The following is a 13,058-nucleotide window of genomic DNA, read 5'->3' on the forward strand; positions in this document are numbered from 1 at the left end:
TTTATGGTCAGCAAAACATAAATAGAACCAATTGTTCCTCCGTTTGGCAAAGATTTTTATATTTGAAATTAATTCCAGGCCACAGAAATAGAATATTTCCTTTCATTTAAGAGAACTACCCTCTTCCTTTAAGAGAATCATTTATAAAAAGTAAAAATCAGTGTCCAAGGGAGAGACGTTTTCGGTGGAGTAAAATTTCTAAGGCCTCCCTTTGTGGTATAAACTGCAGCTGTGGGGTCTCCCGACTCTGTCCGTGCTGTTCCTGCGCTCCCCTCCTGCCGACAGCGACTCCGGCCAAGCTCGGTGTAAGTTCAGACACTGTCTTTCAACTCGCGTCACTGCAACAGATACACCTGCAGACAAATGTGACCCTTGACAGCCCCACCCCTCGCCAGGGCTCAGGAGAGGTACGGCATGGTGGAGAGGGTTCTGAAGGACCCAAGTTCCCAAGTTCTGGTCCCCACTCCTCCAGTCATGGGCCCTTTGGTGTTCATTTAACTTCTAAAAAATGGGACAGCGCTATGTCACTGGCTGAAGGTGGGGGGCAGTAAACAAAAGGAGCTTGTAAAAGGGGTGGGGACCGCCTAGAAGGAGCAGGCGCCGGGAGGGACTCCACGGGGTTAAGACCGCGCAAGCCACCAGCCTTATTTAATCTGTAGGACACAGATGAGAAGATGGCTCATCCTGTCGCGCCTCCAGATGCAAACGTGGGGCATGATTCAAAGTCTGTAGTGGAAATATTCTAAAATTCTAAAGACGGAGGTGTCACTCGTGAGAATCAGACCAGGTGGGTACGGGAGAGCGTGTCTGTATGGGCCCCTCTCTGGGTTCATGACACTGCTCCAGGACACCGTTAAAGCAACACCCCTACTAGGGCAGTTCACACAGCCCTTGGCACGAAGGACCCTCCGGACCGACTGCTGTGTGTATGCCATGGGCCCAGCCGTGGAGGCTAGTCTGGAAAGTCGAGGAAAGGAAAAAGCACAGACTCCTCACACGGCAACAGTACTGGAAGTGCTCTGGGTGCAGCCTCGGTGCCCGTCGTGGCCCTGGGGAGCCACCTCAGTACTTCTGGGGTGAGCTTTCTTCTGTACCAAGCAATGAAGTGGGCCCAGAGGATTCCCAACGCGTTGCTTTGTAGCAGCCGGTCTCCTTCTCTTTTTCTTACAAACCGTCTCCCAACATCCTGGGCCCAGAGCTTGTCTTAAAGGTACAGCAACTAGCTCCTTCAGCACTAACTCCTCTGAGCAGGCAGATACTGCTGACACATAAGGCAAGCCGCTCTCACAGCTGCATGCTAATGCCTTCAGATCACAAGCAATGTAAGTATGCAACATCTCTCTCTAAAACTAAGAAAGTTACTCCCTTCCCATTAAGATCATATACACACCAATGGGTCACTAAATTCATATTTTAAAATGGCAAAGTTAGGGAAAAAGAAGGGAGAATGGGAAAAAGAAGATGTGGTATATATACAGTGGAATATTACTCAGCCACAAAAACAATGAAATACTGTCATCTGCAACAACATGGATGGACCTAGAGATGATCATATGAAGTGAAGTAAGTCATAGAGAAAGACAAACATCATATGATAAAACTTACATATGGAATCTAAAAAAAATGATACAAATGAACTTATTACAAACCAGAAACAGACTCATAGACATAGAAAGCAAACTTACCAAAGGGGAAATGGGTGGTGGGGAGGGATAAATTGGGAGTTTGGGATTAACATATATACACTGTAAACTACTACATATACAACAGATAAACAACAAGGACCTACTTTATAGCTCAGGGAACTACATTTAATATCTTGTAACAACCTGTAACAGAAAAGATTCTGAAAAAGAATATATGCATATGTGTATAATTGAATCACTTTGCTGTACACCTAAAACTAACACAATGTAAATCAACTATACTTCAATAAAAGAAAGAAAGAACAGAAAAGCAAAGAAAAAAAAAAGGAGAATGAAGGCAGGACAGAGGAAAGGAAAAAGAAAGTATGAGAAAAAAGGGGTGAGGGAGAATGAGAGCAGAAGTCTCCTTATCAAAACTCAAAGTCTGGCAAATGTTCCATAACCAACTCATTCTTATAAAAGCCCAGGAGGCTTTATTTCGAAACAGTTGCAATAAAGACTTACGTGGAGAAATTGGATTCGGTTCCTTAACGCTTGGACCTGTTTCTGAAACAAAAACATAAATCACGATGCATTCTACAGACCGAATTCTAAGCAAAAGGTCGTCAGACCCTCCGCAGAGGCTGACCGTCTCCTGTCTGCTGACACTTACTTTGCGAGAGCTCCGTCAGTTACCCGCTTTAGAGACGCAGATTACTCAGAAACGTTAAGCGCTGTACTCATGTTTATGACCAACTGTCCAGTTTCTTCAATTTGAAGGAAAATTGAAGGCAAACTCCTAAACTTAAGGAATTTGAGTCTGATAATTCATGTGTGTGAGCACCTTTACGTCTATTTACAGAAGGATCCAATAGCTGTGAATACCGTATTTCTCCATTGTATTCAGTATTACTCCACTTTCAAAAAAGTCTTTTAACTTAATGTACGAAAGTGTAAAAGCATCTTCATCCTTCCATCCATCCCACAGTGCAGCTCCTCCCCATCGCGCACCTGCACGAACTGTTCTAACGGGTCTCCTTGTCTCCACTACTGCCCTCCCCAAATATTTCTCTCCCTGTACGGGTCACGGGGGTGAGCGACACTTCCAGAGCCCAGAGCCGATGATGCTTCTGCCCTGATTAAACCACTCAGTGACTTCTCTTCATTTACAGGGAAAAAGTCCAAACTCTCCAGCATGGCACACCGAGTTCTGCCTCCCTGGTCCGCCCAGCTCCGCAGCCTCCTCCTAACGGGCCGCTTCACCCGCGCTGGGCTCCCCGTAGTTCATGAGGGCAGAGACTAGTTCTTACTCATCTGTGTGTCCTCAGGGCTCAGCCGGGCTTGGAACAGCCCTACCAGACTTGCTGGCTGAGGGATGGCTAGAAACGCTGGTGGACATTTTGAAAATGGAGGCAAGAGAGGAAAGTTGGAGTAAGACTGTGTGAAGGCGCGTGTGTGCTTTGACATCTCTGTATAGTTAGTGCTTTCCTGCTCAGAAAGCGCTGCGCAGTCTGATCTCAGCTGAGGTTTCAATCAGCCCCATGAGGGAGCAGGAAAAGAGTTCTTGTCACTCTGTCACAAACGAGCAGCCTGGGACTGGAGTCGTGTGACCAGCCCAAGGCCACGGCTGGAAGGCGTCAGGGCAGGGGCTGAGCCAGGATTCCAGACTCCGCCCAGCAGGCTGAACGGCTAGCTAGCCAGTGTCCTCAGCCGGGGAAGACCTGACCAGGAAGCCACCTGCACGCAGACAGACGTGTCACAGAGCGGGGGGGGGGGGGGGGGCCGTCACGGCCCCCGCTTAATCTTACACAAGTGAACTAAGGATTCGTTTTATATCTTTAAGTCATTACAAAAATCAAAATAATATTTTATGAGATGTGAAAATTATATAAAATTCAAATCTATTCCCTAAATAAGGTTCCACTTGGACATAACCAGGCTCACTCAGGCGCATACTGTCCACGGCTGCTCCCCTGCTGCCGCAGCCAACGCAGGGGCTCCACGAGCCGCGAACTGAGAGCATCCACCACCTGGCCCTTGAGAAGAAGTGCGCTGGGTCCCAGCATGGGCTCTGCCCTGCTCTTCAAAGCTCAACGGTGCGTTTAGTGCCCCTTTCACCTCCACTTCCTTCAGTAAAGAAGGCGCACACGCCTTGTGCCGGGACACGTAACGAAGCAAAGAACCTGTGAAAAGTTGACCAAAACAGGCAGCATTGATAAAAATAAAGATGCTAGCTAGGACTGTAAATTCTCAGGATTGACCATCTCAGCAGGTTGCAGCATGAGGCGTCATGGTCTAGCTCCAGGGGAAGGAATGCTACTGGAGAAATCAAAGCCACCACAGCTGCATGGCGCCCCCTGGAGTTGTGCGACACCATGGCCCTGGGGGTAGGATATATGTGAAAGGCATATGTAAATAATAGTAGTAAGAAAATTAAAACAATTGCGTGTCTTTAAGAAAGCCTATTTCAGTACGCAGAACACACACCAGCTACACAACACACGTAAGAGACCGCTGCCTGGGAGTCTGGCCCCCTCGGCCTTCCTGGCAGCAATACGGCAACAACAGCGATGCCTGACATTTGTACATTTGTGTAGTGTTTTACAGTCGACAACCAGCTTTCACTTACACATTTGCTCATTTTAAACTCCCAGAAGTCCTATCAAGCAGGGGTATCTAACCACAAAATTCTCCTGTTTTCAAGAAGTCATGGTCTGATACGCTGAGCTGAGCCCAAAGGCATGTAAAGGTCTCTGCAGCGTCCGTCACGCGAGAAACACACACACTCCTGGGAAGAGTTGCATCCAGTCAACCACCCGTGGTCACACTCTGTCCCTCAGGACCCCCAGGAGGTCTTAAATAGACTCTCCCCCAAGGAGACCTCACCTGGGAGAATGCAGGTTTCACAGCGAGGCCTGTGTGATGGACGGCATTGTTTTAAAATCCTTACTGGATTTACGTTGTGACCTCACCCTCTTGCCCCGCCCCACACAGGGCCTCCTCACAAAGAGAGCTGAGCAGACACAGCTGCCGCTCACGTCCCCAGAGCGAGGCTCCTCCGGGGCTGCTGTGCATGGATGACGACAAACACAAGCTCAGAACCGAGGTACAGGACTTTCTCCTCTAACGTGCTCCTTCCAGAACCCCCAGCAGCCCGCGTGTAACTGAGACAGTCGGAGCACGCCAGAGCCCCGTCACCGAGCTGGCATGGCGAAGGACGAGGGTGGACCTCACAGTATTTACTTTTGGTTTAAGGGTAAGTTTGCAAGAGAGGGATCCCAGCTACTGCTGCAAAGAGAATTTTAACCGCAAAGACCCCTTTACAGAAAGAACAAGCTACAACCAACGTTGTGCGTCAGGTATTTTCCGCACTCCGAGCAGACCTCGGCCTGCCACGAGAGCCAGGGCTGCCCTCCTCGGGATTGCTAGGCATGGCTTTCATGAGAGGGGCATTTCCGGGGTCGCGCCTGAGCGGCTGCCCGCAGCTTCTGGCCTCCGGCTTTCCGTTCAGCTCTCCTGAACACGACAAAGACCGGGCAGGCCCACAGGGAAACGAGGGGTCTAACTGGCACCCACACCTCTTGGTATCTGGCAAAGAGGGAAGGGTGGGGAGATGAAAAAGCTCAGGCAGGGGATTTAAGATACCGTTTTCAATAACTTTACTGCACTGAACATGAATCTCTTCCCTGGGTTCCTTCAGTCTTGATGGCATTCATTGCAATTGTCTGTTCACTTACCTACATCCTTCTGCTAGACCAGGGGTTCTCACCTTGGGGCAATTTTTGCCCACCCTCCTCCCTCAGAGGATGTTTGGAAATGGCTGGAGACATTTTTGATTGTGACAGCTGGTGGTGGAAGGGTCTGCTACGGGCGTCTAGCGGGTAGAGGAGGGAGTGCTGCTCAACACCCTACCATTCACGGGACAGACCTCCGCGGCAGAGCTACCCGCCCAAGACACTCGTGGTGCCGAGGCTGTGAAGCCGCATTAGATTGTTAATGCCTCAGAGACAGGAAGATTTGTTTCCTGTATGCCAAGCACATAGTAGGCATTCAATGAACACTTTTTTGGAATAAATAACCATAAATATCATGTATATCTTATGACTGCATGCATACCTACAACTCAGCCTCCAGCAGCTTGCAGAGCAGTCTTCCTGAATGACTTGGCTCGGGGTTCCCTACGTGAGATCTTTTGACAGATCTCAATTTTTGGAGGTGCATATGGGAAATAGCCATTGATAAAATGAAATGTCTGGGTTTCCTTCAAAACAGTCCAGGGGCAAGAAGTGATAAAACAAGACTGGCTGTGGGCTGGTGACTGTTGCCACCAGGTGAAGGGTTTGTGGGAGTTGATTCGACTATTCCATCTGGGTTTATATTTGAAATTTTCAAAAGTGAAAACTTTTCAAAACATGAAGCACATCGAATAAAACAATTTCCTATGATACCTCCCCCTCCCCGGGTAGAGGCTGAATGTCTTGGTCAGTTAATTAAGCATTTCCACCATCTTTCTACTCAGCTTCCCCTCATCTCTGCCTCATCCTGAGGACAAAACCTGGCCAGTGCCTTAGAGTATTTTTGTTCTGGAAAAATCAAATGTGTTCCAAAAAGTAACGCCTATCTTGGATTAATTTCCAACTGACGTTCACAACTTTCCCTTCCACTCCCCTCTAATCCTCACAAAAAAACGCAGCTTGGCTGAGACGTTAAGAGGAAGGAAAGGAAATTAACATTTACTGAGTGCCCATGATATGCCAGGTGCTGTCCTGAGCGCACTTACACTTTTAAAAAAGTTATGTGGTGGAAATATGAAGAAAATTCGGTATTTTAAACATGTAACTTGCTAAGAATTACATATTGTGTATAAATCATGGCAAATTTGAAGATGTTCTTTTGTGCCCATTTTTTAAATATATGCCCTAAATTTCAGAGAAATGATTACTTTTCCCTTTTACTATTAAAAAAAAAATCGCTGACGTGGTGTAATGATTTTTATTATGTAAGCCCAAGTATTCTCAAATGCTATAAAAAGTGGTCATGGCATCCAAAGCAAACAGCACTAACACGCCTATACTTCAAAATATTTCACAAAATGTGGCAGGATGGCACCGCCTCAACTATTTTAATCGTTTTGCCATAAACCGTAATGTGTACGAACTATTCCTGTTTCCTGGGCTTTTTCTGTGAGCTACAATTCAACATCTCAGAGCTTCTCCTATACTTTAATGCTCTCTCTAATAGTTTACATGTTTCCCAACATCTTAATCCTTTGGGGAAACAGACACTTTTCCTACAGTTCTTCATCTTCTTTTCAGTTCATAATCATTAGAGTATCTGGGTGCTACCGTGCAAACTAACGTGACAGGGCGTGGACGGGGATGGGGGCAGAAACGGCGTGTGAAGAGGCAGATGCTCACGTTGCTTGCAGTTGTATTATAAGCCAGAAGCACCCTCTGCCAGGATAAGGCACGGGGTCTGGATCGCAGAGCCTGGATTTGAACCCTAGACCCATCACGCATTCACACGTGGTGTGACCTTGGCCAGGTTACTTGCCCTTGCTCCATACTGTACCTGCCTCATAGGAGGCGCTGTGGATTACAAACCATCGTCCACGTAAAGCCTTCAGCACAGTGCCTGGAGCTGGGTACCTCAGTGAACACTGGACCAGCAACGCATCAGCGTTGTCACCTTTCATCAAAAGTCTCAGCAGCAAAACGACCCTAATGCTGCCGGTCCCCAGGGACTGAGGGACCACAGGTGCAAAGGGGGGCTGCAAGGCTCATCAAAGCTCCGTTAAGAACAGTGGCGTGGAGGACGGACTCGGAGCTGTTTACCTGCTCTTGGTGGCCGACTCCCTGTCCACAGAGGGAAGAGACCCCACCTGCGATGTCCCCGCGCTCTCAGCAGTGGCAGCCGCAGAGCAGCGCTCGGGCTGGTGTGAAGCTGAAGCCAGAGCTCTACCTGCTGCCCCAGAAAACCCAAGTGCTGGGAAGTTAGGTGGAGCAAATGGGCTGGGAGAGCCGAACCGCGGCGGGGTCTCCCGGGGCTCCGGGGTGGTAAGAGCGCCGTAAACCATCCCACTGGCCGGGAGATTTCTACCCAAGAAGTTATTCCCAGGGAGAGACCCATCTGCCCTCTGCCAGAGACGGGACGGTGTCTGCGTCTTGCCGCAGTGACATGCAGGGCTGTCCGGCAGGAGGAACATTCACGGCCCCGTTGTTTGCCAAATAAACCAATGCTATCAAACAGCCACATTCCCTTTATACGTGATTATTTCAGTTCACTGTGAGGCAGAGGGAAAGGCAGACTCCAGGGGCCCGCGCTGAGGAGAAAGCTCTTAGAGTCAAAGGAAAACAAGCATCAGAGGTGAGAGGAGACGCTCATGAAGCCAAAACCTGCCGGAAAGCCCAGCCCATTCAGCCTGAAGTTAGGAAGCACATCTGCATACGGCCCCAGGGAAGCCGGCCCACAGCCTAACCTTCTCAATCTGTTCACCAACCCTGAGCAATAAACTTTCCTCACCACGTGCTTCTCCCCTCAAATCTAGTCTCAATTAGCAAATCTCATGCAACTACTTTGATATTTGGTAAAACTTTCCTCTTGCACTTTTATGTGAAGAAAACATTGAACTTTCAGGTTAATTACACACTAAGTTTAAATAAAAGTAATGACCTAATTTACAAGAGGAATTACTTAGAAAAATACCACCAGACTTAAAAGAAGAACGAATGAATTACCGGAAGTCACACTGCCGCAGTATTAGTGCCTACTCATCGTCTGGCGTAGGGAGAAGCAAGCCGCTGCCTCCGACGGCCCGCAGAAGGACTCCTCTCAGAGCAGGCGAGAGGGGCAGATGGAGCCTGGGGTGGCTGCCGCCACTGCTACGCCGCTTTCACAGCACAGAGCAGGCCAGCTGTTGCCCAGTTGTGATACACTTTGCAACATAATTAATTTATTCTTATTTATTTCCCCTGGACCCAATAAACAAGAAACTATTCGGGCAATGCACTTCCAGAAAGACTGCGACTGTTATAACTGTTTCAAATGGTTGAAACCAACTAATAAAGTAAAACAAACAACAACAACAACAACAAGAACTTTGCTGAGGAACCAATAAACATCTACTACGTACATTTCACACCTACTTCAGGGTGGCTGGGAAATGAATGAAAAATTGTTTTGCTTCACGCAGTGTAACTGAGTGTTACAGCTGAAAGGGCCTCTGGGAGTCATCTGGTCCAAGCCTTCTTTTCCAGGTAAAGGAATGAAACCCAAGGTCGTGGGGGGAGAGCCCCAGAGTCCCACAGCGGCCAGCCTGGGAAGCTCAGGGCCATGCGCAGAACCCTGAGCGCTGAATTATGAAAGTACGTTTGGACAGTGGTTCTCACCTTCTCTCTGCTGTGACACCTAAGACAGATGACGTTCACGTGCCAACACCCTCCCCAAAGGCATCTGCGATCTTGACAAGGTATTGTGACAGCCTGCAGCCCGCACAACTGTTAGCGGCAGATCACGGAAAGATGGGCTGTGGACTGTGTGCCACCCCAGAGGCCGGGAGGAACGCTAACCCTCTCTTACCTGCTGGAGGAAGCAGGTCTGCATGCAAGGGAGAGCAACACTGTGACAGGGACACCTTAGATTCTGATCTAACATTTAAAGAGGAAATCATTCGCAAATGTGTCATTGACCGCAGGGTATCGGGAGAACCAACTAAATAAAAGATTCCTTGGGCAAAGAATCCTTTTCTAAAGTGACTAATTGGCCATTAATTTATCTTTTGAATAAAACCAGACTTTGATTTACAGAATCAGAGCTTCTTCACGAGCAGCCCTCACACCCCTCTTCTCTGGCCAAGCCTCCCCCAAACGCACCTTTAAATTGTACTTCATGGTGGATCACAGCCAGGGGCTTGGTGAACGTCTTCTTATTCTGCATCATGGCCCAGATCATCGAGGCGTCCAGCGAGGTGCAGGCTTCATCGGGGAGCACACACTGCAGAGGCAGAGCAAAGCAGTCGGGGTCACTCGGAGGGCCGGCAGCAGCCCGACCCGCACAGCTGTGCTGTGGCCCCAAATCACACAGCTCACAGCTGCTCACCCCGGGAAACAGGAGAGTTGGGCGGTTTTCAGAGAACCACAAATACTCTGGGAGATATGAGAGCAGGCCCAGTGTATTCTCAGCTGCACTGGGAGATGCAAATATCGCTGGATGGCTTCCCACAAAACAACTGGAGGTTTTAGTGTTATTTAGTCTGAAGAATGAAGAAACTATATGACGACTGTTGGCCCTTCACCAAGCTGGCTTCGCATAAATGGTCACGTTTGTGATTTGTGACTGTGGGAAACTCCATGCATTGCATTATGAAGGTGACAGAGTTTTACATTTGTTGTCCAAAAATATAATCGTGTTGTTGACTGTGTTTGATTTTTTAAATCCTGGTGGAGGTGCATGCAGAATGAAGCCTTCCAGGGTCATCTGCTTTTAATGTCCCAAAATGAAGTCCTGAGGGGTCGTGCCCGGGTGCGGAGGTCAGGAGGTCAGCTGTTTAGCTATTTTAAGGCTCCAAATTTAGAACTAGGGTGCCCAAGCCCAGCGTATCTGTTTTTTCAAATATGAATGCCGAGTAACATGAACGCCAGGTACATTTTAAGATGACAACTTTACCTCCGACCTCCCGCCCCCGCCAAAAACCCCCAAACAAACAAACAAGAGAAGTCTTTACAGTAGGCCTTTTGTAAAGGGGACAATGGACTTTCTGTGGAGATGAATCATTATTGAAAAGATCTGCATTTTAGGAAAAGCCTCCCTGCCTTCCTATTAGTTCTTTAGTCAAGTAAGAGTCTATGATCCTACCACAAAATCCCTGCAAGACCCTGGGCAAAACACTGAGCTCTCCGGCCCCAGTTTCAACAGCAGCGTTGTCACAGAAAGCACATAGAAGTCACTAGAAACGTGGAAATGTTAGCCACAAGCAGTAAACAGAGGGGCAGCGGTGACAGCTCTGTGACGGCCGACCGTCATCGCGTCCAGCATCTCACGCGCTCCTCTGCCCAGAGGGGAAGCAGCGCTGTCCCGCCAGCCATGCAGACGAGGCCACGCGGCTTCGGCGAGGCCGGGGCTTGCCACAGGTCCCGTCAGTAAGCTGCAGGCCCTCCTTCTTGGCCCCATGCTCTTTCCACGCTGCCTTGCCTTGGGTATAAATAGTGACTGAGGTTTAGGGTCACATCGCATGTCATCCTCTGGGACTCAGAGCTCTCCTTTGAACGGTCAAAGGGAAGCATGAGGGCTAATTTTCACAGGTGAACACCATCAAGCTGGACTGCCACGGGCCAGGCTCACGGGGCGGGGGGTGACGGCCGCAGCCAGCAGTAAGAGCCCTGGTAACTGCCGGGCCTCCTCCTTTACATCCCGCACTGCTGAACATCACCCTCCGGCCCCACTGCCCAGCGGGACATCCCCCATGGCGCGCTGCCCCTGTGGGCTCCACCCCAAGCTCGGCGGCCCAGAAGGCGGAGGCCCACGCGGCCCAGGCACCGACGTTTCCAAAGGCTAATTCAGAACCCACTCTGCGTCCCTCACACACACGTGCTCCCTAAGGGCTGATCCACTCACTGTGTGTCCGTGTGCACTATAAAAGTTCCTGTGGCCCGACTGAAAAGCGGATGCCCAGAGGAATGTGATGGTGCAAAGGATTCAGATCAACAGTCATCCATTCGATAATACAATTTTTCCTTCCACCTCCACACTCATCCCTTACAACCCATGTATCAGGGAGAGAGTCGCAGCCATACAGTCTTATTAACGACGTGGCTCAATGACCAGACTCTCAGACATGGACTGGCGTGTGCCTACAGGGCGAGCAGTCAGCTCGCACTGCGTGAGATACCTGAACACAAACGCACACACGAAGTTACACATGATCATGGCAGATGCCAGAAACAACTCTGGCAGAAGATGCCCTTTGTGGACGAGGCCAGACTAATGAGGTCATCAGCCCTGCAGGTCCCCCTACCGGAGCCGCGCCAGCAAGGTCAAAGGACTCTGATTTCTGTTGTGGCAACAGAATGTACTGGTTCAACGTGGGGAGTGACATGAGACAAACACGACGAACTGATGTGAAACCAAGAAAAATTAGAATACGTGTTAGTTTCCCTTAGAAGTCCTCATGAGACAAGTCAACCTTACAATTCACCCAGAGAAGGTCAGAAAACAACTGCAAAACAACTCTCAGCGGGACCTGGAGAAATTAATCCTCACCCGCAGCTCACCCCGCAGCTCTCTGCACACTTGGCACTGCTCACCATCGAACAGCAAAGATAAAGCCAGACTCTCCTTCAGTGGAAAACAGTCCTGATTTATCCCTCGTAAGATACTACTGAGTAGCGTGCATGGAAAAAAATTATACTGTCAGGATTTATTCTCTACAACTCCATAAAACTCACAGTCCCTGCTAACACGAACTTTATTACTTCAGTTGAGGCAGTTCCCAAACCAGAAACCTCAACCTGCAACAACTTGTGATTCGCGTTCTCCAGGAGGTCGCTGCCTCGCCTACAAACGGAGGAAGGCCCGCTCACCTTAGGTAACCTCTGCGGGTCCTTTTCCTTCTTGGTGCACAGCGTCAGCTCACACTGCAGGAAGAGCAGCGAGGTGTTGAAGACGGACTTAAACACAAAGCTGAAGCGCTTCTTGTCTATCTCGGCATGCGGGATAGGAAAGTGCACTCTCTTGGGATTGTAGAATTTCACGGATTCATCTTTAGGACAGATGTTCTCAATGATAGTGTAATCAGACATCCTATCGGGGTTCGAATATGGAGAGATAAAGCACGTCTGGATGGCGAATCCCAGTTCTTGGTCAGCCTTAGTCACAGACACCTACAGCAGAACAGAGAGGTCAATTCAGACACAAGTTAGCGTCTCACTGTCACTCCAGGCACTGGGTCACATACCAACACGGCCCTGCTGATGAGAGACATCACTGTATTTTGGTGACACACATATACAGTCTTCTTTCTAATTACAAAAGTAACAACACTCATTGGAGAAAGAGTTGTTTTCCATTTAAACTTGATATGGATGATAACAGTGAGTTATTTAGTTACAGTGCCAGCCTGGAAGATTCTAGCACAAGATGAACAAGTCTCTTCAACGTCCCATAAGTCCTCTGGGAAATTAAACAAAAGTACATCATGTACCTGAAGTAGATTCTCCAAAATAAACAACACACCAGCCGCCAAAGCGCCTAATGTCATATCAGTGTATCACTTATAAGGCAAGTGCTTTTAAAAAATTACTCAAAAAACAAAGAACAGAGGTAGAATCTATTTAAACCAGGCAGGGAAGACCAAACGTCTAAACTGCAGCAAATCAGGGTGAGCCTAAAACATTGCAGTGAAACTGCAGATTCATCTGAAGTCCTGCTTCGCGATGA

At 48.7% G+C, this 13,058-nt stretch overlaps 1 protein-coding gene across 6 annotated transcripts in view; it reads right to left on the bottom strand.

Moving 5' to 3' along the window:
- The window catches only part of TGFBR3 (transforming growth factor beta receptor 3), a 182,393-nt gene that overhangs the window by 13,944 nt on the left and 155,391 nt on the right, over window positions 1-13,058 (bottom strand). For 4 of the 6 annotated variants that reach the window (XM_064488705.1, XM_064488702.1, XM_064488708.1 and 1 more), the window contains exons 13-15: window positions 12,203-12,502; window positions 9,497-9,617; window positions 2,151-2,192 (exon numbers count right to left, since the gene is read on the bottom strand). In XM_064488705.1, the coding sequence (XP_064344775.1) occupies window positions 2,151-2,192; window positions 9,497-9,617; window positions 12,203-12,502 (463 nt within the window). The remainder of the gene's footprint in view (window positions 1-2,150; window positions 2,193-9,496; window positions 9,618-12,202; window positions 12,503-13,058) is intronic. The other 2 variants (XM_064488706.1, XM_064488703.1) reach the window with 1 other exon arrangement.

The sequence above is a fragment of the Camelus dromedarius genome, chromosome 9, assembly GCF_036321535.1.
Source record: "Camelus dromedarius isolate mCamDro1 chromosome 9, mCamDro1.pat, whole genome shotgun sequence".
Taxonomy (NCBI): Eukaryota; Metazoa; Chordata; class Mammalia; order Artiodactyla; family Camelidae; genus Camelus; species Camelus dromedarius.